General features: G+C 45.0%; 1 protein-coding gene across 2 annotated transcripts in view; it reads left to right on the top strand.

Annotated features, from left to right (window-relative positions):
- LOC309562733 (uncharacterized protein) overlaps positions 1-20,011 on the top strand; it is an 86,259-nt gene extending 66,248 nt beyond the window's left edge. Inside the window, exons 2-3 of one of the 2 annotated variants that reach the window (XM_082267020.1) lie at positions 16,342-16,414; positions 18,406-20,011. In XM_082267020.1, coding sequence (XP_082123146.1) covers positions 16,411-16,414; positions 18,406-19,826 — 1,425 coding nt within the window. In that variant the 5' untranslated portion in view covers positions 16,342-16,410 and the 3' untranslated portion in view covers positions 19,827-20,011. Of the gene's footprint in view, positions 1-16,311; positions 16,415-18,405 lie in introns of both variants that reach the window. The other variant, XM_082267019.1, reaches the window with a different exon arrangement.
- The last annotated feature ends 2,685 nt before the right edge of the window (positions 20,012-22,696 follow it).

Here is a 22,696-nt window from a genome sequence, read left to right as displayed (position 1 = left end):
TGATGGTACTTGGAGGTGGGTAGGGGTGGAACCAAAGGATGGTACTGGGAGGTGGGTAGGGGATGGAACCAAGGGATGGTACTGGGAGGTGGGTGAGGGGTGGAACCAAAGCATGATACTGGGAGGTGGGTAAGGGGTGGAACCAAGGGATGGTGCTTGGTGGTGAGTAGGGAGTGAAACCAAGGTATGGGACCCGGAGGTGGGTAAGGGGTGAAAACAAGAGATGGAACTGAAGGTGAGTAGAGGATGGAACCTAGGAATGGTACTGGGAGGTAGGTAGGGGTAGAACCAAAGGATGGTACTTGGAGGTGGGTAGGAGGTTGAACCAAAGGATGGTACTGGGAGGTGGGTAGGGGGTGAAACCAAGGGATGGTACTGGGAGGTGGGTAAGGGGTGGAACCAAGGGATGGTGCTTGGAGGTGAGTAGGGAGTGAAACCAAGGTATGGGACCCGGAGGTGGATAAGGGGTGAAAACAAGAGATGGAACTGGAGGTGAGTAGAGGATGGAACCTAGGGATGGTACTGGGAGGTGGGTAGGGGTGGAACCAAGGAATGGTACTGGGAGATGGGTAGCGAGTGGAACCAAGAGATGGTACTGGGAGATGGGTAGCGAGTGGAACCAAGAGATGGTACTTGGAGGTGGGTGGGGGGAAGGAAGCAACGGATGGTACTTGGAGATGGGTAAGGGGTGGAACCAAGGGATGGGACTCGGAGGTGGGTAAAGGGTGAAACCAAGGGATGGGACTCAGAGGTGGAACCAACGGATGGTGCTCGAAGGTGGGTTGGTGGTGGAACCAAGGGATGTTGATAGGGAAAAGGGGTGACTTGGTCATGGGGAGTACTTGCACCTATCCTCTGAAGAAAAAGAGCCCTCTGTGTGTATATATATATATATATATATACTGTATATATATATATATATATATATATATATATATACATAATATTACATATGCTAATAATGGTGAAGTAAACTCTATTTCCTTGCATCCAGTGGGTCTGAGATATGATGGCTGCATTAGTTTTATTTTTCTCAGGATAAGAACATTTTGAAAAACCAGAACATACCAGTTGAACTTCATTTGAATTTACCTGAAATCTAATTTTTATCTTCCTTCAAAGACATTTTCTGTAAACTACAAGTCTCCTCCCTCACAGATAACAAAGAGAGTAGGACATATTTGTAGCCCAATTCAGGAGAGAAACTTAAACAGTAACTCCACTTTTGTTGAGAAAAAAAACCCATTCCCTCTGGGTGATCTATGTACATTGCAGGGATTATAACAACGTTTGTTGACGATTCCTCTCTTTTGTTATTCTGAAGAAATAGCTGTTTGTTTCTCTGTGTCCATGTGCAAACTAAATGTGAGTCGTTTTTTTAAATTATCAATCAGCTGCTGAACATGAAGGGCTCTATAATGAGGAAAGTGGCAGGGTCTGTATTCCTTCAGACAACTTGATTTTCCTATTGGGAGTATCTCACCAAAAATGACATTTTTGTTGCAGGGGATTCCCAAAATCTGACTTGTATCGTAGTGCAGACTTCTGGGAGAATCAGTGAGCCAATTTACTTTCCTGTTGTGGCGGGGGATTCTGTATACCGTCTGGCATATTGACATATTGCATTTTACAGAAAATTACAGCAGCTGCAGATTGAACAGGAAAGGTATTTTTTTTTTGTAATAACATTCTATTACAATATGACTTGTGTTGCAATTGTATACACTTTAAACATTTTTTTTTTCTTTGCTATTTTTTTCCTACAAGAGTGGAGTTGGAAAATTGTAGTCAGCTTTCTAAAGATTTTTCCCTTCTTTGGTCCAGAGATTGCAAATTTTACCATTTTTGGCTAAATTGAATGTACATAATTGACTTCACAGAAAAAGTCAAAGAAAAACGAATGATAAATGACAATGGTACAAATTCTTTTTGTTTTTTTTCTTTCATGTTTAAATAGAAAAGCTGCTGATCAGCGGAAGTATCATAAATGTCTTACTTTATTGTATAACCCACAAGCATGGCAATAACCCGCCCTAGGACCACCCTCTAACGGGTTTACCCAAGCATGTTATAGGCTTGAAGAAGGTCATCAGACCAAGCTGTCCCTTCTAGCTGGAATCTGAGATGCCCCCAATGAGTTTCACCCCACCTACAGGGCTTAAAGAGGTTGTAAACCCGTACCATTTTTTTTTTTTGCAACCTGTAAGAGAAAGACATAACGAGCTAGTATGCATCGCATACTAGCTCATTATGCAATACTTACCCTAGAATGAGCCCCCGCCGTGCCGCTCACTCACCTGTATGACGGGATCGCGGCATCCGGCCATCTGATTGGCCGGAGCCGCGGTGACGTCACTCCCGCGCACGCGCGCGGGAGCCGACAGTCACGGAACGGGTCTCTGAAGGAACGGCACGAGCGGCCGTTCCTTCAGAGCACCTGCGCTAGTGACGTCACTGGATGCATCTAAGGTAAATATCTCCTAAACGGTACATGTTTAGGAGATATTTACAGTACCTATAGGTAAGCCTTATCATAGGCTTACCTATAGGTACAAGTTGTAGAGGAGGGTTTACTTCCTCTTTAAGCATGACTAAGCCCTGTGGGCAGGGTAAAAGGCCTTGAGGGCTTGACCCGAATGGAGCCAGGCTGAAGCCTCTTTTACCTGTATACACCTGGGCCTTACACCCAAGAATGCTGTAGGCTTGAACGAGGTCATAAGACCAAGCTGTCTCTTTTAGCTGGAATATAAACACAATTTGTTCCATTATCAGGAAAGTGGGTGTTGGAGTTTATGTAAGGATTGACGTTTCCTGTTATATTTCAAGCTATAGCAGTGGAGAGGCTCCCACCGACCAGCAGGATAAATAAACAAGCAGGTCACCCTGGTGGATGACATGGGCTCACCCAAGGTGCAGGGTCTAAGCGCCAACCGGTGTTCACCAGAGCTCCTGATGGGGTAGATGGGTTTTGCTGCATGTTAATACCAGGTCATGGTCCTCAGGATTGCTTCACCAGGAGGTAAGCAAGTCCGGGTCCAGTAGTAGATATAGCAGGTAGGTATCAAGCAGAATCGTAGTCAGTAAACAAGACAAGGGTCGGTAACAAGTGGTTCCAGGTTGAGATCTAGCAGAAGCGTAGTCAGTAAACAAGCCAAAGGTAAGTAACAAGTGGTTGCAGGTTGAGATCAAGCAGAAGCGCAGTCCTTAAACAATCCAAAGTTTGGTAGAAAGTGGTTGCAGGTTGGGATCAAGCAGAAGTATAGTCAGTAAACAAGCAAGAGGTTGGTAACCAGTGGTTGTAGGTCGGGATCAAGCAGAAGCATAGTCAGTAACAAGCCAAAAAACGGTAACAAGTGGTTGCAGGTTGGGATCAAGCAGAAGTGGGGTCAGTAAACAAGTCAAAGTTCGGTAACAAGTGGTCCCAGTTGGTGATCAAGCAGAAGCATAGTCAGTAAACAAGCCAAAGGTCAGCAACAAGTGGCTGCAGGTTTAAATCAAGCAGAAGCGTAGTCAGTAAACAAGCCAAAGTTTGGTATAAAGTGGTTGCAGGTTGGGATCAAGCAGAAGTATAGTCAGTAAACAAGCAAGAGGTCGGTAGCATGTGGTTCCAGGTTGAGATGAAGCAGAAGCGTAGTCAGTAAACAAGCCAAAGGTCGGTAACAAGTGGTTGCAGGTTGGGATCAAGCAGAAACGTAGTCAGTAAACAAGCCAAAGGTTGGTAGCAAGTGGCTGCAGGTTGGAATCAAGCAGAAGTGTAGGCCGAAAAAAAGCCAAAGGTCAGTAGCAAGTGGTTACAGGTTGGGATCAAGCAGAAGTATAGTCAGTAAACAAGCCAAAGGTCTATAACAAGTAGTTGCAGGTTGAGATCAAGCAGGAACATAGTCAGTAAACAAGCCACAGTTTGGTAGCAAGTGGTTGTAGGTTGGGATCAAGCAGAAGCATACTCGAGGAACAAGCCAAAGGTCATTACTGAGTGGTAGTGGAAATAAGGACAGCTGTGGGTACACAAAGGTGCAAGATATCAGCTGGAGAGAGAGCACAATCTTCTGGCAAACAGGAAATGCAGATACATGACCTAAATCAGGGGAGAAGCAAAAAGTTTAAGGTTCACCAGAAACAGGAGACAAGGCACGAAAGTCCAGAGGATCAGACAGGAAGCTGTCCAGCATCTCAGGTGGCTTAGCAAGAAGAGCTACTGCCATGTGCAACAGAGGTCGTTGGTTCAGATCCAGTTCCTGACAGGTTTCCTTTTAGCTCTTCGCTTCAGTAGGGTTTATGACTGATTTTGTTACATGTCTGAGAGGTGAATGAACTTTGGTCAGATATAATAAACCACATTAAAAAGTTTCAAATAAAAAAAATATAACACTGCATGCAGCCAATAATTCTGGCGATTAGCACATATGTTATTGGGGAAGGGACGAGTGGACCTTCTGATGTTGAGTGAGGTAGGAACGGCACCTAAAGGACTTCCCACAGTCTGAACAAACATAAGACCATTCGTCAGTGTGGGTTCGCTTGTGGTTGTTCAGTCCTGCCTTCTGGGTAAAGGATCTCCCGCACTCCGAGCACGTATACGGCTTTTCTCCGGTATGACTTCTCTGGTGAACAGTCAGTGCTGAACTTTGGGTAAAACACTTCCCGCACTCGGAGCAAGTATAAGGCCGTTCTCCCGTGTGAATTCGTTGGTGGACGACCAGCGCAGAATTCATGTGAAAGGATTTTTCACACGAGGAACACGAATATGGCTTTTCTACTAGATGCCTTCTCTGGTGAACAGTCAGTGCATCCTTACGGGGAAAACACTTCCCACAATCGGAGCACAAAAAAGGCCTTTCCCCTGTATGAGTCACCTGGTGCTTGATCAGTAGTGACTTCTGGACAAAAGATTTGCTGCATTCTGAACACGAATAGGACTTGACAGCGGAATGAATCCTCCTGTGAGTCTGAAGACTCATATTGGTGGAGAAACTCTTCCCGCACTCGGAGCACAGATAAGATTTCTCACGAGAGTGAGTCGTCTTGTGAACGAGGAGTAGCATATTATTGGAAAAATACGTTCCGCACATAGTGCACTTGTAGGGCTGCTCCGCGGTGTGAATCTGTTTGTGTAGGACCAGCGACTGCTTTTTCGAAAAGCGTTTGCCGCATTCCTCGCAGGAAAATGGTTTCTCTCCCAGGTGAGTTGTCAGATGTCTTTTCAGGTCAGATTTCCAGTTAAAGTCCTTCCCGCATTCCGAGCACACGTAGGGCTTTTCCCCCGTGTGATTCCGGAGGTGTAAGATAAGACTTCTTCTGCTGATGAGAGTCTTCCCGCAAGTAGGACAAGAGTACGGCCTCTCCTTGGAGTGAGACCGCAAGTGGATCTTAAGCGTAGATCCCGCCGTATAACACTTCCCGCACTCCTTGCAAGAAAACGGCCTCTCCCCAGAGTGGGTTCTCAGGTGGCTCTTTAGGTTCCCTCTCTCTGTGAAACACTTTCCACACTCTTTGCACAGAAATGGCTTTTCCCCAGTATGAACCTTTTGGTGGTTTTTAAGCTTTGACCTTACTCGAAAAGTCTTCCCACATTCGGGGCACGAGTACAGTTTCGGACTTTTATGGACTTGGTGTTGAAGGACATTAGAGCTGATTGTCAAGGTATTTTTGCACCCATCACTTGGTGTTTTTGTCTTTTGTCTCTTTATTTTTTTGACTTTTACTCTCTCTGATGGTGGTTTTGAAGGACAGGCTGGCTCAGTAATTCGTTCACTTGAGACAGAGGTTTTATTGCCTTGTGGTACTCTCCTGCCTCCGTCCTGAAAAGATGAAGTGTCCAGCTGTATATTTTGTTCCAAAATGTTTCCTTTGACATCTGAAGATGATTTCTCTTTGCGTAAGGACATGCATTCGGCCTCCAGATTGTTTTTGCCCATCTCCTTTTCAATATGAGGACATGAAACGCGTTGCTCAGTAACTGAGACATAAACACTGTTAGGAGAATCCTCGGTAAACGGTGATGGCTTTTGGGTTCTACATGGCCAACAATCTCCGTCTTCTTTGAATTGCAATTTCTCCTTTAGAGTGCAGCTTGTCTGTAGTGTCTCAGACCCTTTGTGTAAATCTGTCGAATATAAATGCATGTTAGGTTACCAGTTTGTTCGTGATGTCTCCTCATTGGTAGAACTGTTGTTGTTTCAAGTTTTCGACAGGTGTGAAAAAAAATGCTGTAAATTAAGAATGCTTTCATGCACAGAAGTGTTAATAGTTTGGTGTGACCACCCTTCGCCTTCAAAACAGCATTAATTCTTCTAGGGACACTTGCACACAGTTTTTGAAAGAACTCAGCAGGTAGGTTGTTCCAAACATCTTGGAGAACTAAGCACAGATCTTCTGTGGATGTCAGCTGCCTCAAATTCTTTCTCTCTTCATGTCATCCTAGATAGACTTCAAGATGTTGAGATCGGGGCTCTGTGGGGGCCAAACCATCACTTCCAGGACTCCTTGTTCTTCTTTAAACTGAAGATAGCTTTTAATGACATTGGCTGCATGTTTGGGGTTGTTGTCCTGCTGCAGAATAAATTTGGGGCCACTCATACACCTCTCTGATGGTATGGTATGATGGATAAGTATCTACCTGTATTTCTCAGCATTGAGGACACCATTGATCCTAACCAAATCGCCAACTCCATTTTAAAAAATTCAGCCCCAAACTTGCAAGGAACCTAAACCATGAGTCACAGTTGGCTTCAGACACTCATTTTTGTATCGCTCTCCAGCCCTTCACCAACAAACTGCCTCCTGTTACAGCCAAATATTTCATGTTTTGACTACTCATCAGTCCGGAGCACCTGCTGCCATTTTTCTGCACCCCAGTTCCTATGTTTTCCTGCATAGTTGAGTTGCCGAGTCTTGTTTCCACATCGGAGGTTTGGCTTTTTGGCGGCATGAGGACCACTACTGGCCAGACTTCTCCAGACAGTAGATCGGTGTACCTGGGTTCCACTAATTTCCGCCAGTTCTGTGTTGATGGCACTGCTGGACATCTTCCAATGTGGAAGGGAAGTAAGCATGACGCCTCTTCCATCTGCTGTAATATGTTTCCTTGGCTGACCATTGCATCTACGGTCCTCAACGTTGCCAGTTTCCTTGCTGGTGCTTTACTATGCTGGTGCAGTATACCTACCTTGTGTCTTGGTTCTGTGCTCAGTCTTGCAATGGTGTTTGATATGTGTCATAAAACTGACTTCCACAAGTAGCAGAGTTTGACTGTTCCTCCCCCAGCTTTAAGCCTCCGACATTGTTTCTGTTTCAGGTAATGACTGTGTTTCCACCTGCCTATGAAATTGTTGACCGTTAGCACCTGCTTGGTATAATTGGTTAATCAGACACCTGATTCTAATCCTACAAAAGTCCGGACTTTGTGTAAGTGTACAAAGTGTGCAAGTGTAAGAACTGATGCTGGTTTGAAGCCAAAGAGTGGTGACACCAAATATTGGTTTGATTTTCATTTTTCTTCTGTTTACTCACTTTGCATTTTGTATATTGCTAGAAATAAATAATTAAAATATATATTTTTAAAAGCATTCTTACTTTGCAGCATTTCTTCACACCTGCCTAAAACTTTTGCACAGTACCGTATATTGTTCAAATACAGGTGATGTAGTCTCTCTATTTTTATTTTTTTTTTCTGCATCTAAAGGATCTCTTTACCAACTCACTAAAGAAGGGGACAAAAACTAAGGTCATCCCAAGACTTTAGAAGATTGATGCAACCACCTACAGGAAAGCATCTTCTCGGTTAATGGAGAACCGTAAATAAACTTCCAAGATTGGCTCTGCTGATCTATCAGGTTATGTCAAGGTGCAGGAGGTTGAGTTCAGCTCTGCCGTAGTCTGGGGCATGTATGATACAAGTCTATTTTCTCCTCATCGCCATACACTGTGCTGTACATTTCATGCTTCTGAGCTCTGCATCCCGTGTGTTACATACTCCTGACATCTGTTCTATGTGTTACATACTCCTGACCTCTGCGCTGTGTTACATACTCCTGACCTCCGCACTGTTTTACATTCTCCTGGCCTCTGCACTGTGTTACATACTCCTGACCTCCACACTATGTTACATACTTTTGACCTCTTTTCTGTGTGTTACATACTCCTGACCTCTGCGTTGTGTTACATACTCCTGACCTCTGCACTGTGTGTTACATACTCCTGACCTCCACACTGTGTTACATACTTCTGACCTCTGTTCTGTGTGTTACATACTCCTGAACTCTGCGCTGTGTGTTACATACTCCTGACCTCTGCACTGTGTTTTACATACTCCTGACCTCTGCACTGTGTGTGTTACATACTCCTGACCTCTGCACTTTGTGTTCTATACTCTTATACTCCTGACCTCACTGTGTGTTACATTCTCCTGACCTCTGCACTGTGTGTTACATTCTCCTGACCTCTGCACTGTGTGTTACATACTCCTGACCTCTGCATTGTGTGTTACATACTCCTGGCCTCTGAGCTGTGTGTTACATACTCCTGACCTCTGCGCTGTGTGTGTTACATACTCCTGACCTCTGCACTGTGTGTGTTACATACTCATGACCTCTGCATTGTGTGTAACATACTGTATTCCTGACCACTGCACTGCGTGTAAAATATTCCAGATCATGACAACTTATGACCAAAGCACCGATCATCTCAGCAGTTGCTGGTTGCTATGTAGTTTCTGACTATTTAAGACAATCCTGCTCCTGTCTCTTTTGACACCATTCTATATGCAAAGAAGAAAGAAGCACCTGATGATGCAACTAAGTCTCATGGCTCAGACAAAGGAGCTCCTAAAGTAATTATTGATCTTAAAACATACCTCCATCTGTCTAATTGCTTTTTGATGTAGGAAAGAAAGACTAAGGTCCTGAAGGCTCTTCTGGTGTATGACCTCAAATGTCTTGAAGGCTCTCCAGGTGTATGACCTTAGATGTCCTGAAGGCTCTTCGGGTTTATGACCTCAGATGTCCTGAAGGCTCTTCGGGTTTATGACCTTAGATGTTCTGAAGGCTCTTCGGGTGTATGACCTCAGATGTCCTGAAGGCTCTTCGGGTTTATGACCTTAGATGTTCTGAAGGCTCTTCGGGTGTATGACCTCAGATGTCCTGAAGGCTCTTCGGGTTTATGACCTTAGATGTTCTGAAGGCTCTTCGGGTGTATGACCTCAGATGTCCTGAAGGCTCTTCGGGTGTATGACCTCAGATGTTCTGAAGGCTCTTCGGGTGTATGACCTCAGATGTTCTGAAGGCTCTTCGGGTGTATGACCTCAGATGTCCTGAAGGCTCTTCGGGAGTATGACCTCAGATGTTCTGAAGGCTCTTCGGGTGTATGACCTCAGATGTCCTGAAGGCTCTTCGGGAGTATGACCTCAGATGTTCTGAAGGCTCTTCGGGTGTATGACCTCAGATTTCCTGAAGGCTCTTAAGGTGTAAAACCTCAGGGATGTTCTGAAGGCTCTTTAGGTGTATGACCCCAGATGTCCTGAAGGTTCTTTGGGTGTATGACCTCAGATGTCCTGAAGGCCCTTCAGGTGTATGACCTCAGATGTCCTGAAGGCTCTTCTGGTGTATGACCTCAGATGTCCTGAAGGCACTTTGGGTGTATGACCTCAGATTTGCCCCAATCTGGCCAGTTTGGGGTCTGCAAGATGTAGGAACTAGTACAGCGGACCTACTAGTGACCTGATCATGTCAAGGATTGCAAATTGGTTGTCTCTTTCTGTTCAACCTGCACCCGGTACAAGAGCAGTAGAGCTAAACCCTGAGGTTTACGTAGGCCCTTACCCATTACAACCTAACTCTGGAGTATATTAATAGACTTCATTGTGGACATCGCCATGTCTAGAGGATGTAATTCCATTTATGCGTTTGTTGACAGACTTACCAAGAAGATAACAATAATGTAGCTGCGCTACTAGTGATGTATGTTAATAAAGCATATATACAATGTGATGTAAACTTATCAATACAGCATAGGTTCACAACCTTAAACAAAGAGTTGTAGACCCATATGCATACTATGTGATACAGTGAACGTATAAAAACATGCAAAATAATGCTCACATATGTCTAAATATAAATAAAGAAAAAGGAAAAGTCCAAAAAACAGTGGAAATTGGATGTAAAAGAAAGTTGAAGTCCTCCACCAAATTTCAGTGAATCTTCCTCCACAATGTGTTTGTGCCAAAGACAAGCTAATGCGCTTACCAGATGGAATATAAGATATAGCCTTTCAAAGTATTCGTGAAGGATCCAGATCTCAAACCAGCTAAGATGTTTAACACACAAGTCTCCACACTGTGCAAGACAGGACGCTAGGTACCGTGGCTTTCCAGGGCAGCTCAACAGCAATTTCCCCCGCAGTATCACCATATAAAGATAAGGGCCACCATAGTGAAGTACGTAACAAATAATGTATTTATTAGGCACACAAGGTAAAAAACTCACATTTGTAGAATAAAAACAGCGCTGTAAACCGGCAGAATACACAAGACACCGCCTTTCTGACGCGTTTCGTCATAGATGACGTCTTCCTGGGGACACGGGCGGTGTGCTGACTCACCACTTATATGCCCGCAAACTAATGGGCAGACAACGATATTACCGCCCCTATCTGAGCTGCGAGAGGCCAAGAAGATAGCTCACTTCGTCCCTGTGAAGGAAACATCTTCTGCAACAGCCAAAGTGGAGATCTTCATTAAAGAACTCATTATGTGTGTTCCTGACGAAATTGTATCTCACAGAGGAGTGCAGTTCACCTTAAAGTTTTGGCAAGCATTCTGTAGAAAGTTGCAGATCTACTCTTCTTTATCATTGGGGTACCAACTTCAAAGGTCAAAATCAACTTCAAATGTCAGACAGAGAGGACAAACCAAATTCTGGAGTAATATCTCAGGTACTTCTCTTTGGCTTCCACCACCAAATTGGAACTGAAATGCCCCTCTAAGAAGCTGGGTCCTGGATTCAATGGCCTGTTTCCAATCCAAAGGGTCATTAATCCAGAGACCCATCATAGGTCCAACCTGTGTTCCATGCTTGTAGCCAGTATCTCCAGATCTATTTCCCTCTGCCTCCTCCCATCCTTGTAGACGGTATTGAGGGATTTGAGGTGACTGTGGCTTCCAAAAAGTCATCAAGGCGTTTTTAGTACCTTATCAAGTAGACATGTTCAGCTTGGAGGAGAATTTGTGGGAATGTACAAGTGACGTCCACTCAACCACTTTGGGTAAGGCCTTCCATCATACACACCCTGATAAGCCAGGTTCCCTTATGCAGCTTATTGCGCTGGGTTGTGGCCTTCTGACTATGGCTGACTGCGAGTGTACATGTAAGCATTTTGGCACACATGCATGTGTTAGCATGCATTGGCTTGCATCCCTAATGCTGGGCATGCACACATGCTGAGGGGGGTTATTTAGAATCCTTCCCTTATGGTGGTTGGTGTTGTGACTTCTGGTTAACTACCTTCTTCCTGCAACAGACGATTCATTGTCTTGTCTGTTACTGACCCAGACTGAGTCTGCCTGTAACTCCTGCCCTTGTTTCTGACTCTGCTCTCTTGCTTGCCTCGATCCCTGCATACCATCCGCCTTGACCTCTGCTTTAACTCTTGCCTGCCACCTACCTTGACCTCAGCCTCTAATTTGATCAGATTTAATGCCACAGACCAGTCTCCATCTAGTATCCATTCTGTTCCTGCAATGCCCTTTGTGATGCAATCCTGAGGGCCGTGACTCGTGACAACTTGCAGCAAAGTAGCCTGTGGGCCACTAGGGTCACTGGCCCGACACAACTTGCCTGATGCTCTGGTGAACATGAAGGTGTCACTTGGGCTCGGCGCTTTGGGTGAGACCATGTCACCTGTCAAGGTGAATCCCATAACTGCTTCCCTCTCATTTCCATTGTCAATACAAAATAAAATAAATTCCACAAGCAGTCGTATCAGCAGGGAGCATCGATAGTTTCAAAAAACTATTAGATGGGCACCTTAAAGACCACAACATACAGGGGTATACAATGTACAACATACAGGGGTATACAATGTACAACATACAGGGGTATACAATGTACGACATAGAGGGGTATACAATGTACAACATACAGGGGTATACAATGTACAACATACAGGGGTATACAATGTATGGTTAACAGCAAACACACACACATCATAGGTTGAACTGGATGTACTGATGTCTTTTTTCAACCTCACTAACTATGTAAATGACAACATACCCGGTGATGTGAGGGGCGGCTGATTCTCCATCATGACGTCCTTGTAGAGATCCTTGTGTCCTTCTATATACTCCCACTCCTCCATGGAGAAATAGACAGTGACATCCTGACACCTTATAGGAACCTGACACACACAATGATACAGTCACCATCCAGACACATCCCTTGTCTGTTACTGGATAATATCCCAGAATTCCCGGCACCGCTCACCTCTCCTGTCAGCAGCTCAGCGATCTTCTGGGTGACTTCTAGGATCTTATCCTTTTTCTTGGGTATCAAGAGGTGAGGTGGAGGCACTTTTATTGTTAAATGGTCATCACACTTATTAAATATCTGTTGAAACAGAAAGAGGGATGTCATAGTCATATGATCCTCCCAGAATCCTCCACATCTCTCCGGTGTTCTAAAATTTTCTCGGACCCGTGAAAAAATCGGACCTCGTCAATTCCGGTGATAGGAGTCTCAAGTGCGCATGCGCATAAGACATTTTCTTGGTTTGGTAAACTTATAACACATAGCGGGCAGCTGAATGAGAGGAGGCGGGGCTGAGGTGGGACGGAAGACACCGCCGCGTCATCTGCAGAGCTGAATAGAGGAGGCGGGACGGAGGTGCGGCCGTGTAATAAATGCAGGACTTTAGCGACTCCTTGTTTTATTATCTTTAGCAATTATCGTATTATTTATCCTTAGGATTTCATTACATTTACTATTTATATAATACAAAATAAGAAATACTAAATGTAATGAAATCCTAAGGATAAATAATACGATAATTGCTAAAGATAATAAAACATAAGGAGTCGCTAAAGTCCTGCATATATTACACGGCCGCTCCTCCGTCCCGCCTCCTCCACCAGCTCTGCATATGTCTCCTCCGTCCTCCGTCGCACCTCAGCCCCGCCTCCTCTCAATCAGCTGTCCGCTCTCTGTTATAATTTTGCCAAACCTTGAAAAATGTCTTCTGCGCATGCGCACGGACGACTCCCATCCGCTGTTTTGTGATGCTCTATCACCGGAAGTGACGAGGTCCGATTTTTTCACGGGTCCGACAAAATTTTACAACACCGGTCAGGTCTGTGTTTTATTAATAGAGATAAGAGTGATGTCATGTGACCTCCCAGAATCCTCCTCACCTCTCCGGTCAGCTCTGTGTTTTATTATTAGAGATAAGAGTGATGTCATGTGACCTCCCAGAATCCTCCTCACCTCTCCGGTCAGGTCTGTGTTTTATTAATAGGGATAAGAGTGATGTCATGTGACCTCCCAGAATCCTCCTCACCTCTCTGGTCAGCTCTGTGTTTTATTAATAGAGATAAGAGTGATGTCATGTGACCTCCCAGAATCCTCCTCACCTCTCTGGTCAGCTCTGTGTTTTATTAATAGAGATAAGAGTGATGTCATGTGACCTCCCAGAATCCTCCTCACCTCTCCGGTCAGCAGGTGGATGATCTCCATGGTCAGGTTTAGTACTCTCTCAGCCAGCTCGCTACCATCACCCGTCTCCATCCTCGACGAATCAGCGGTTGGCCTGGGCGAATCCTGTCTTACCGCCATCTAGCGTTTCCCCATGGCTTGAGCTGGGAAAACTTCACATCAGGAAGACAAATACAAAAAAATGACAAATAAAATCACAGACAACATATCTGAGGGTGACTTATGGATGTATGGTAAAATACTGGATAAGTGAGATAATTATATCAGTGATATAAGGCTACCAAATACAAAACATTACACAAAAACACTCTAAAATACCTTCCTGCCTTTAAAAAAAACAATAACCCTACACCCAACAACAATCCCTCTACATTTCTCTTTATCACATCCACTTCCTGCTTTCACATTGTCATTTCCTGTCTTCTTGCGTTTCACTAGACTTCCTGGTTCTGCGTTCCAGTCCTCTCCTGTCTATGTTATTGCTGGGCGCTTTCACTATCACCCACCAGGGGCGCACGAGTCCTCACTGAGAATCACAAAAGGAAAAGTGCTGCAGTTAGCGAAAGCGGCCGCTAGATGGGGTTGCTCAGCGCTGGACTGGAAGCAGGAAGAGAAGGCAAGGCTGGTGGAACGCAAGAACCCGGAAGCGCCTGCTATAGCTGGGTGGAGCTGGCCTGGGAAAGTGGGGAGAGTGTTGTGAGCTGCAATTAATTAGGGTAGGAGAAGGAGGGAGGGTGCTACTTATCATTTTTTCTGGTATATGTTGCACAGCCTGATATTTTGTTATATTTCACTGAACATCATTATGGTGTTTATGTGATATTATACTATAGAGCTTTGTTCTTTTCCTTATATAGTATATTCTTGCTTTTGCTGTATCCTCCATTGATAGACATCATCCTGATTTTTACATTCTGGTGTGCCATGGGGGCTTCGTTCAACTATGATACTCCAACTGGAAGGATCAGCGACTGAGCATGCAGACAGAACAAAGTCACATGACAGAGAAGAACATTATACACCTCACCCTGGAGATCATCTACCTGCTGACCGGAGAGGTGAGGAGGATTCTGGGAGGTCACATGACATCACTCTTATCTCTATTAATAAAACATAGACCTGACCGGAGAGGTGAGGAGGATTCTGGGAGGTCACATGACATCACTCTTACCTCTATTAATAAAACACAGAAATGACCGTAGAGGTGAGGAGGATTCTGGGAGGTCACATGACATCACTCTTATCTCTATTAATAAAACACAGACCTGACCGGAGAGGTGAGGAGGATTCTGGGAGGTCACATGACATCACTCCTATCTCTATTAATAAAACACAGACCTGACCGGAGAGGTGAGGAGGATTCTGGGAGGTCACATGACATCACTCTTATCTCTATTAATAAAACACAGACCTGACCGGAGTGGTGAGGAGGATTCTGGGAGGTCACATGACATCACTCTTATCTCTATTAATAAAACACAGACCTGACCGGAGAGGTGAGGAGGATTCTGGGAAGTCACATGACATCACTCTTATCTCTATTAATAAAACATAGACCTGACCGGAGAGGTGAGGAGGATTCTGGGAGGTCACATGACATCACTCCTATCTCTATTAATAAAACACAGACCTGACCGGAGAGGTGAGGAGGATTCTGGGAGGTCACATGACATCACTCTTATCTCTATTAATAAAACACAGACCTGACCGGTGTTCCGTGAGAATTACCTACCCTGTGAGAATTACCTACCCCTCGTCACTTCCGGCCAGAAGCATCTGAGCAGCGCAGCAGTGCGCATGCTCAGAGCCCCGGATACCTAATGGCAGAGCAGAGGAGCTTACTAGTGCGCCTGCGCACTAGTATAAAACGATCACGGTGTACCGTGAGAAAAACCTACCGACGTGGCACTTACCTAAAACAGCTGTGCTGACATACGAGTGATCTCCGCTCCTGTCCCGGTCACTTCCCTGCTCTCGGCAAGTAAATATAAAAGCGGCTTTCGGCTCAGTGATTTATGTTTTCATACACCCGCAGCCGCTTTTATATTTACTATCCGAGAGCAGGGAAGTGACCGGGACAGGAGCGGAGATCACTCGTATTTTAGCACAGCTGTTTTAATGTACCCGCTGCATTACATACAGTGCGGAGTACCGGAAGTGACGAGGGGTAGGTTTTTCTCACGGGTAGGTAATTCTCACGGAACACCGGAGTGGTGAGGAGGATTCTGGGAGGTCACATGACATCACTCTTATCTCTATTAATAAAACACAGACCTGACCGGAGAGGTGAGGAGGATTCTGGGAGGTCACATGACACCCTAACATGCTTTCAGCAGAACCTTGGCTGTTGTATATAGCAATAGATACTCAAGCTGGACAATTGTGTAGTCCATGATTATGTAGTAGTGAGGAAAACATCTGGTGGTGGACAGATTCCCATGACAGTTCCTCTTCATTCCTTGACTCCTGACAGAAAAAACAAGAAGATTCTAGAAGTCACCCAGAAGGTCCCTCAGCTCTGAGGAGAGGTGAGCGGTGCCGGGACTTCTAGGACATTGGCCAGTAACAGACAAGGGATGTGTCTGGATGGTGACTGTAAGTCACGGTGTGTCAGGAAGTCACGGTGCCTCCTTCCAGAATACAGAAATTATTTGAAGAACAGAAGTCGTTCCAGAAAGGCATCCGGACGAAGAACTAGCTGCTTCTCACACCAATGGGTAGGTCAAGGTTTAGGAATAATTTTTTTGTACACTGGAAGGGAATACGGGGTAGTGGTGGAAGATCGTTGATACGGGGGGTTAAGTCAAGAGGTTATATAGTAGTAATTGGTCGCATTCAACTGGACTTGTTCTGTAATGTTGAAGACGTTTCGAAGCTTGTCCAAGACACTTCTTCAGCTCTGAGGACTGGAGGGGCTACAAAACGTCTCCAACATTACAGAACAAATCCAGTTGAATTGACTAACTACTACTAGATATTCCATGACCAGGATAAATGAGAACCTTCGCTGACAAGTCAACAGGTTGTACTTAGTGGAGCGCCACTCCAAGCACCGATGGCGTGGCTCTGATAATCCCACATCAAAAAAGGCGCAGGCGCGTATGCTAATCCAATGTAGTTTGAGAGATCCTAGGGGAACACCGCACACCAGACAGCTCCAAGTGCTTGAGAGATAGAAAGTGGCCTCAACCCTGACTCCTCCAGATTGACCACTCTCCCGACGTGTTTCGCCCCACCCTGGGGCCTAGTCGTAGACCTCTATGACTAAGCCCCGAGGGTAGGGCAAAATGCATCAGTGGCATGGCCTACAGGGAGGAGACGGCGTTGAGACCACTTTTTATCTTTCAAGCACTTGGAATTATCTGGTGTGCGATGTTCCCCTAGGATCTGTCATACTGCATTGGATTAGCATACACCCCATGCTCCATATTTGATGTGGGATTTTTAGAGCCACACCATTGGCACTTCTTGGAGCAGCACTCCACTAAGCATATACCAGATAGGGGGCATGGCAAAATGCATCATGTGGCGTGGCCCCCGTCCCTGGGCAGGGCAAAACACGCCAGGGCCATGGCCTACAGGGAGGAGATGGGGGTCGAGGCTGCTTTCTATCTATCAAGCTCTTGGAGCTGTCTGGTGTGCGGCATTCATCTAGGATCTCTCAGGTTGTATTTTGCAACTTAGGCAACACCTCCTTTTGGGGCCTGGATGCAAATTTAATGCAAAAGAACACAATATATAACCCAGTTTTTTGGTAAAACATAAAAGATGATGTTACACTGAGTAAATAGATACCTAACATGTCACGCTTTAAAATCGCGCATACTGGTGGAATGGCGACAAACTATGTTACTTAAAAATCTCCATAGGCGACACTTTAAAATTGACTTACTTTAAAATAATCTAAAATCTTTACAGGTTACTTGTTTACACTGAGTTTCAGAGCGCTAGAATTATTGCTCTCGCTGTAACGTTTAGGGCGATACCTCACATGTGTGGTGTGAACACTGTTTTCATATGCGTGCGCAGCTTACGCATGCGTTCGCTTCTGCACGCAAGCACGGAGGGATGGGGCGCTTTACATTTTTTTTCAACTGTCCCATTATTTATCATTATTTTTTTTAATCACCTTTATTACTATTACAAGGAATGTAAACATCCCTTTTAATAAAGATGAGGGGATGACAGGTCCTCTTTATGGAGAGATCTGGGGTCTATAAGACCCCAAATCTCTCCTCTACCTTTAAAAGCAAAAGATCAAAAAATGTAACTTTCGCTTTAAAAAAAAAAAAATTGTTTACTTTCGCCCTAAACCAGTAGTGACGTCATGACGTCACTCTGGTACTCCAAGATCATAGAGGTGATCAGAGACGATCTGGTCTCTGTTCATCTCTTTGGCCACCCGCGTGACCCATTGGATCATTTCCCAGGCTTGCCGGTAAGAAAGGTAAGCCCAAAAAAACACAAGGGGGGAGGGGTGGAGGTAATGACCTCTCCCGCTGCTTCTGAAAGCAATCTGGTGGCTAATTAGCCACTCGGACTGCTTTCATGAGAAAGACAATCACTGGCTGAAAAAAACACTGGGGTTATGGCCAACAGCTTCGGCCATAACCCCCGGTAAACTGCTTGCAAACTGCAACATACAGTATATATACCTATTGGGGTCAGCTATAGCATGATTCTAACCCTATATATTTATTTCCAACAGATGTAGACAAAGGCAAGCAGAAACAGCAAGCGTCCAGTTATGTTACGCAGGAAGACAACACCTTAGATGGGGACCTCAATGAAGAACTAGACTACACAGTGGTCAAAATCAAGAAAGAGTCCGACTCTGAAGAGGACCTGTCGGACAGTGACTTGCCTGACAATGTTAGGGTCTCCAATGCTGAGGGATCTAAGTTGTTTGGTCATATTAAGGACGAGTCTGATGAGGATGGTCATGAGACAGACTATTTATCTATCTGTATTAAAGAGGAATCATTTTCGGAAGATGAGGAGGATCCTTTAGAACTCAATATACAAACGGTCACATGGTCTGCTGATGCTGAAGAAGGGAGTGTATGGGAGGGAGCTAGAAGTTCCTCCGCAGCCCAGGAGACAAAGACCTTCAGCTGTGACGGGTGCAAGAAAAGCTTTGGCAGCAGCTCCGACCTCCTCAAACACCAGCTGGTGTACAAAGGGCCTCACTCTCTGATCTGTTTGGAGTGCGGGAAGTGTTTCGCCAAGAAAGCACAGCTGGTGAAACATCAGCGTATCCACACCAGACCAAAGCCCTTCATGTGCCCCGAGTGCAAGAAGTCCTTCCCTCTGAAGTCACTTCTGATAACGCACCAGCGCGTTCACACGGGGGAGAAACCGTTCTCGTGCCGGGACTGCGGTAAGTGTTTTGCCCAGCAGTCGTCGCTCATCAAACATGTGAGGACTCACTCGGGGGAGAAGCCATACAGCTGCTATACTTGCGGGAAGAGCTTTACCAGCAGCACCAACCTTATTCTACACCACCGCACGCACACGGGAGAAAAGCCCTTCGTATGCCAGGACTGTGGGAAAGGCTTTGGGCAGAAGTCGCTCCTCGTCATCCATCAGAGGTCCCACACGGGGGAGAAGCCTTATTCCTGTCCTATCTGTGGCAAGTTTTTCACCAGCAAGTCCCCCTTTGTCCGGCACCAGCGCATTCACACGGGTGAGAAGCCTTTCTCCTGCCCGGAATGCGGCAAGTGCTTCAACCAAAATTCGCTTCTCGTCAAACACCAGCGTGTTCACACGGGAGAGAAACCGTTCCCCTGTCCCGAATGCGGGAAATGCTTTGCCCAGAAGACTTCCCTGGGCAAACACCGGCGGACTCATTCCGGGGAGAAGCCCTACATGTGCTGTGAGTGCGGGAAGAGCTTTGCCCGCAGCACGCACCTCACCGTTCACCAGAGAATCCATTCTGGAGAGAAGCCTTTTTCCTGTTCACAGTGCGGGAGATCCTTCAACCAGAAGTCGGTGCTGATCAGCCACCAGAGGACCCATACCGGAGAACGACCATTTTCTTGTTCCGAATGTGGGAAATGCTTTTCCCGCAGCACCCACCTCCATATACACCAGAAAGCCCACTTATTAGAGACCTCGCTCATCAACTGAGAGACTTGCACGGATGATGAGCCAAATCCTATATCACTAGCTAAAGTCAAAGAATAACCAAATTCATAACAGCAGACATATAAAGAGACTGTTGATCCAGAAGATAAAGAAAAATCACATTTTAGGTGTCCTGATATGTGAGCCCGTCATTCCACTGGGTAGTTGCATCAATAATGTTGTATGTGACACATCTGATTATTTCATTAAAAGCATACACATATAATGTTTTCTTCTTATTTAATATAAAAAACTGTCATGCAGGAAGACTTGATTTATGTTCTGCCCCCCCCCCCCAACACACACACTGCAAGGGTTAAATGATCTTTTAGTCAGGGATAAGGAATAATACCTACCTTAGACCGAGCTCCTGTAGGCTTCATCTATCTATTAGGTGCTCCTGGCCGCACTCACATGCCTGCTTCCTCCATTTATAATGAAGGGTTATTTGCTGCCATCCTTGTGTGCTAGAAGAATTAAGTCCACATATAATGAACGGTTATTTGCTTCCATCCTTTTGTGCTAGGAGAATTAAGTCCACATATAATGAAGGGTTATTTGCTTCCATCCTTGTGCGCTAGGAGAATTAAGTACACATATAATAAAGGGTTATTTGCTTCCATCCTTGTGTGCTAGAAGAATTAAGTCGACATATAATGAAGGGTGGTTTGCTTCCATCCTTCTGTGCTTGAAGAAATAAGTCCACATATAATTAAGGGTTATTTTCTTCCATCCTTGTGTGCTAGAAGATTGAAATCCACATATAATGAAGGGTTATTTGATTCCATCCTTGAGTGTTAAAAGAATTAAGTCCACATATAATGAAGGTTTTTTTTGATTCCATCTTTGAGTGCTAGAAAAATTAAGTCCACATATATTGAAGGTTTATTTGATTCCATCCTTGAGTGTTAGAAGAATTAAGTCCACATATAATGAAGGGTTTTTTGCTTCCATCCTTGTGTGCTAGAAGAATTAGGTCCACATATAATAAAGGGTTATTAGCTTCCTTCCTTGTGTGCTAGAAGAATTAAGTCCACATATAACGAAGGGTTTTTTTTTTTACTTCCTTGTGTGCTAGAAGAATTAAGTCCACATATAATGAAGGGTTTTTTTTTACTTCCTTGTGTGCTAGAAGAATTAAGTCCACATATAATGAAGGGTTATTTTCCCTGCTTTGTAAGTGATGATGCCAAAAGACCACCCACACTTCCAGAGTGGAGGAGAGCAGGGGTTAGTGCCAAAGCAGGGTGTAAGGTAAGTAATACACTCTCCTCAGCTTCTTCTAGACCTAACAGGCATTTACCCCTTACAGCGCCGTGGGCCCCACTGCAAGGTTTTTAATTTTCCCCATCCCCAAGTTGGGATTTATGATAAATAAAGCACCTGACCTAGATTGCTTTCATACCTGTGTGCTAGAAGAATTAAGTTTAACTGTTAAACAATTATATCTATCTGAAACAGTCCCACACAATGGGGTGCAGTGTGCATGTCTTACCATTATTTAAAGCTGAAGTGTGATACTTACCTGGCAGGGGAAATACCATGATCACGAAGGTGGTTCTCCCAGGGCGAGGCTCAGCCATTGCACTTCGGCTGTGCTGACCCCTGCGATTTCCCCAAATGCGGGAAACTCGACTGCATAATTTGTGGTAGTGGGGGACTGCGTTCGCGCTTTCCCCTGATAAAAAAATAAAATAAAGCTGAAGTGTAAAGTACACATATAATACCTTCCTGGTCCCGCCCGATCAACATGCAATTCAAATTTTGGATCAAATCACTTTGTCATCAAGAAATATCTCTTTTGAGACCCAGTGACCCCACTGCAAGATTTATTTTTCTCCATCCGCAAGTTGGGCTTTACAATAGATAAAGGACCTGACCCAGATGGCTTCCACCCTTCAAATAGATAAAACACGACACAGTTGGCTTTCACCCTTGTGTGCTAGAAGAATTAAGTTTGGTAACTCTTCCCACATGGCTATGGTAATGTGCATTTCTTACCCATATATATATAGCTAAAGTATAATGTACGCACTTCTCTGGATTCCCCTTTGACCAACATGCAAATAAAATGCTTCAATCAAATTACGAAACACTTTTCTTGAGGCCCACCAATGTCACCACCAAGTCTGTCTGCTGGTCTTTGCTAAAAGGCACTAATTGATGCAGCTCTTTACTCATTGATCGTTTAATGTATTTTTTCTTAATGCAAGCAGTGTAAATGCCTAAATTTGACCCTTTTATCAAGCTCCTGTGGCAAAGAACAAAAAAAGGGGTCTCTTATCCTGCCAAAGAGGGCTGGGCTATATGCTGTGTGTCCGAATTGTGTAAATCCTAGGACTGGATGGACAGCGTCTACTTTCACCCCCTGACACCTTATTTGGTTACGGTGTGGCCCCATAGAGCGCAATGAGCAAGTTTGAGAGGCGGTGCCATGACTCGCAGTAAAACCACAGCTCGGCCACCTGATTTTGCTGCACTCAACAGAGCTGGAGAGGAACCTGGATCTCAGTTATCAGCAAACTGAGGAGCACCACTCAATGCCAAGAGGAAGCTGCAAAAAGTATACAAACATTTAGGGCAGGGGTGTCAAACTCAATTGCATAATGGTTTCCCTCAAAGAACCTGTTGTATCTGTAAGTAGATTTGCACAGCAACCCCCCCCCCCCCTTTCATCAGATGTCAGGAGGCCCCCAACATCAGAAGTCAAGATTCCTTCACCCTCCCATACATCACAGTGCACCCACCTTAACTTGTGCTGCTGGCAGGAAGAAGCTGGGAGGGGGAGGGGGGGTGAAGCTAAGAAACAGAAAGTGCAGGGTCTGGAGGAGGACCAGAGGAGGGCTAGGGTCAGCTGCCAGAGTCTGCTGAAT

Source organism: Pelophylax lessonae, assembly GCF_965119305.1.
Source record: "Pelophylax lessonae genome assembly, chromosome: 9".
Classification (NCBI taxonomy): Eukaryota; Metazoa; Chordata; class Amphibia; order Anura; family Ranidae; genus Pelophylax; species Pelophylax lessonae.
This window is presented reverse-complemented; position numbering and strand designations above follow the sequence as displayed.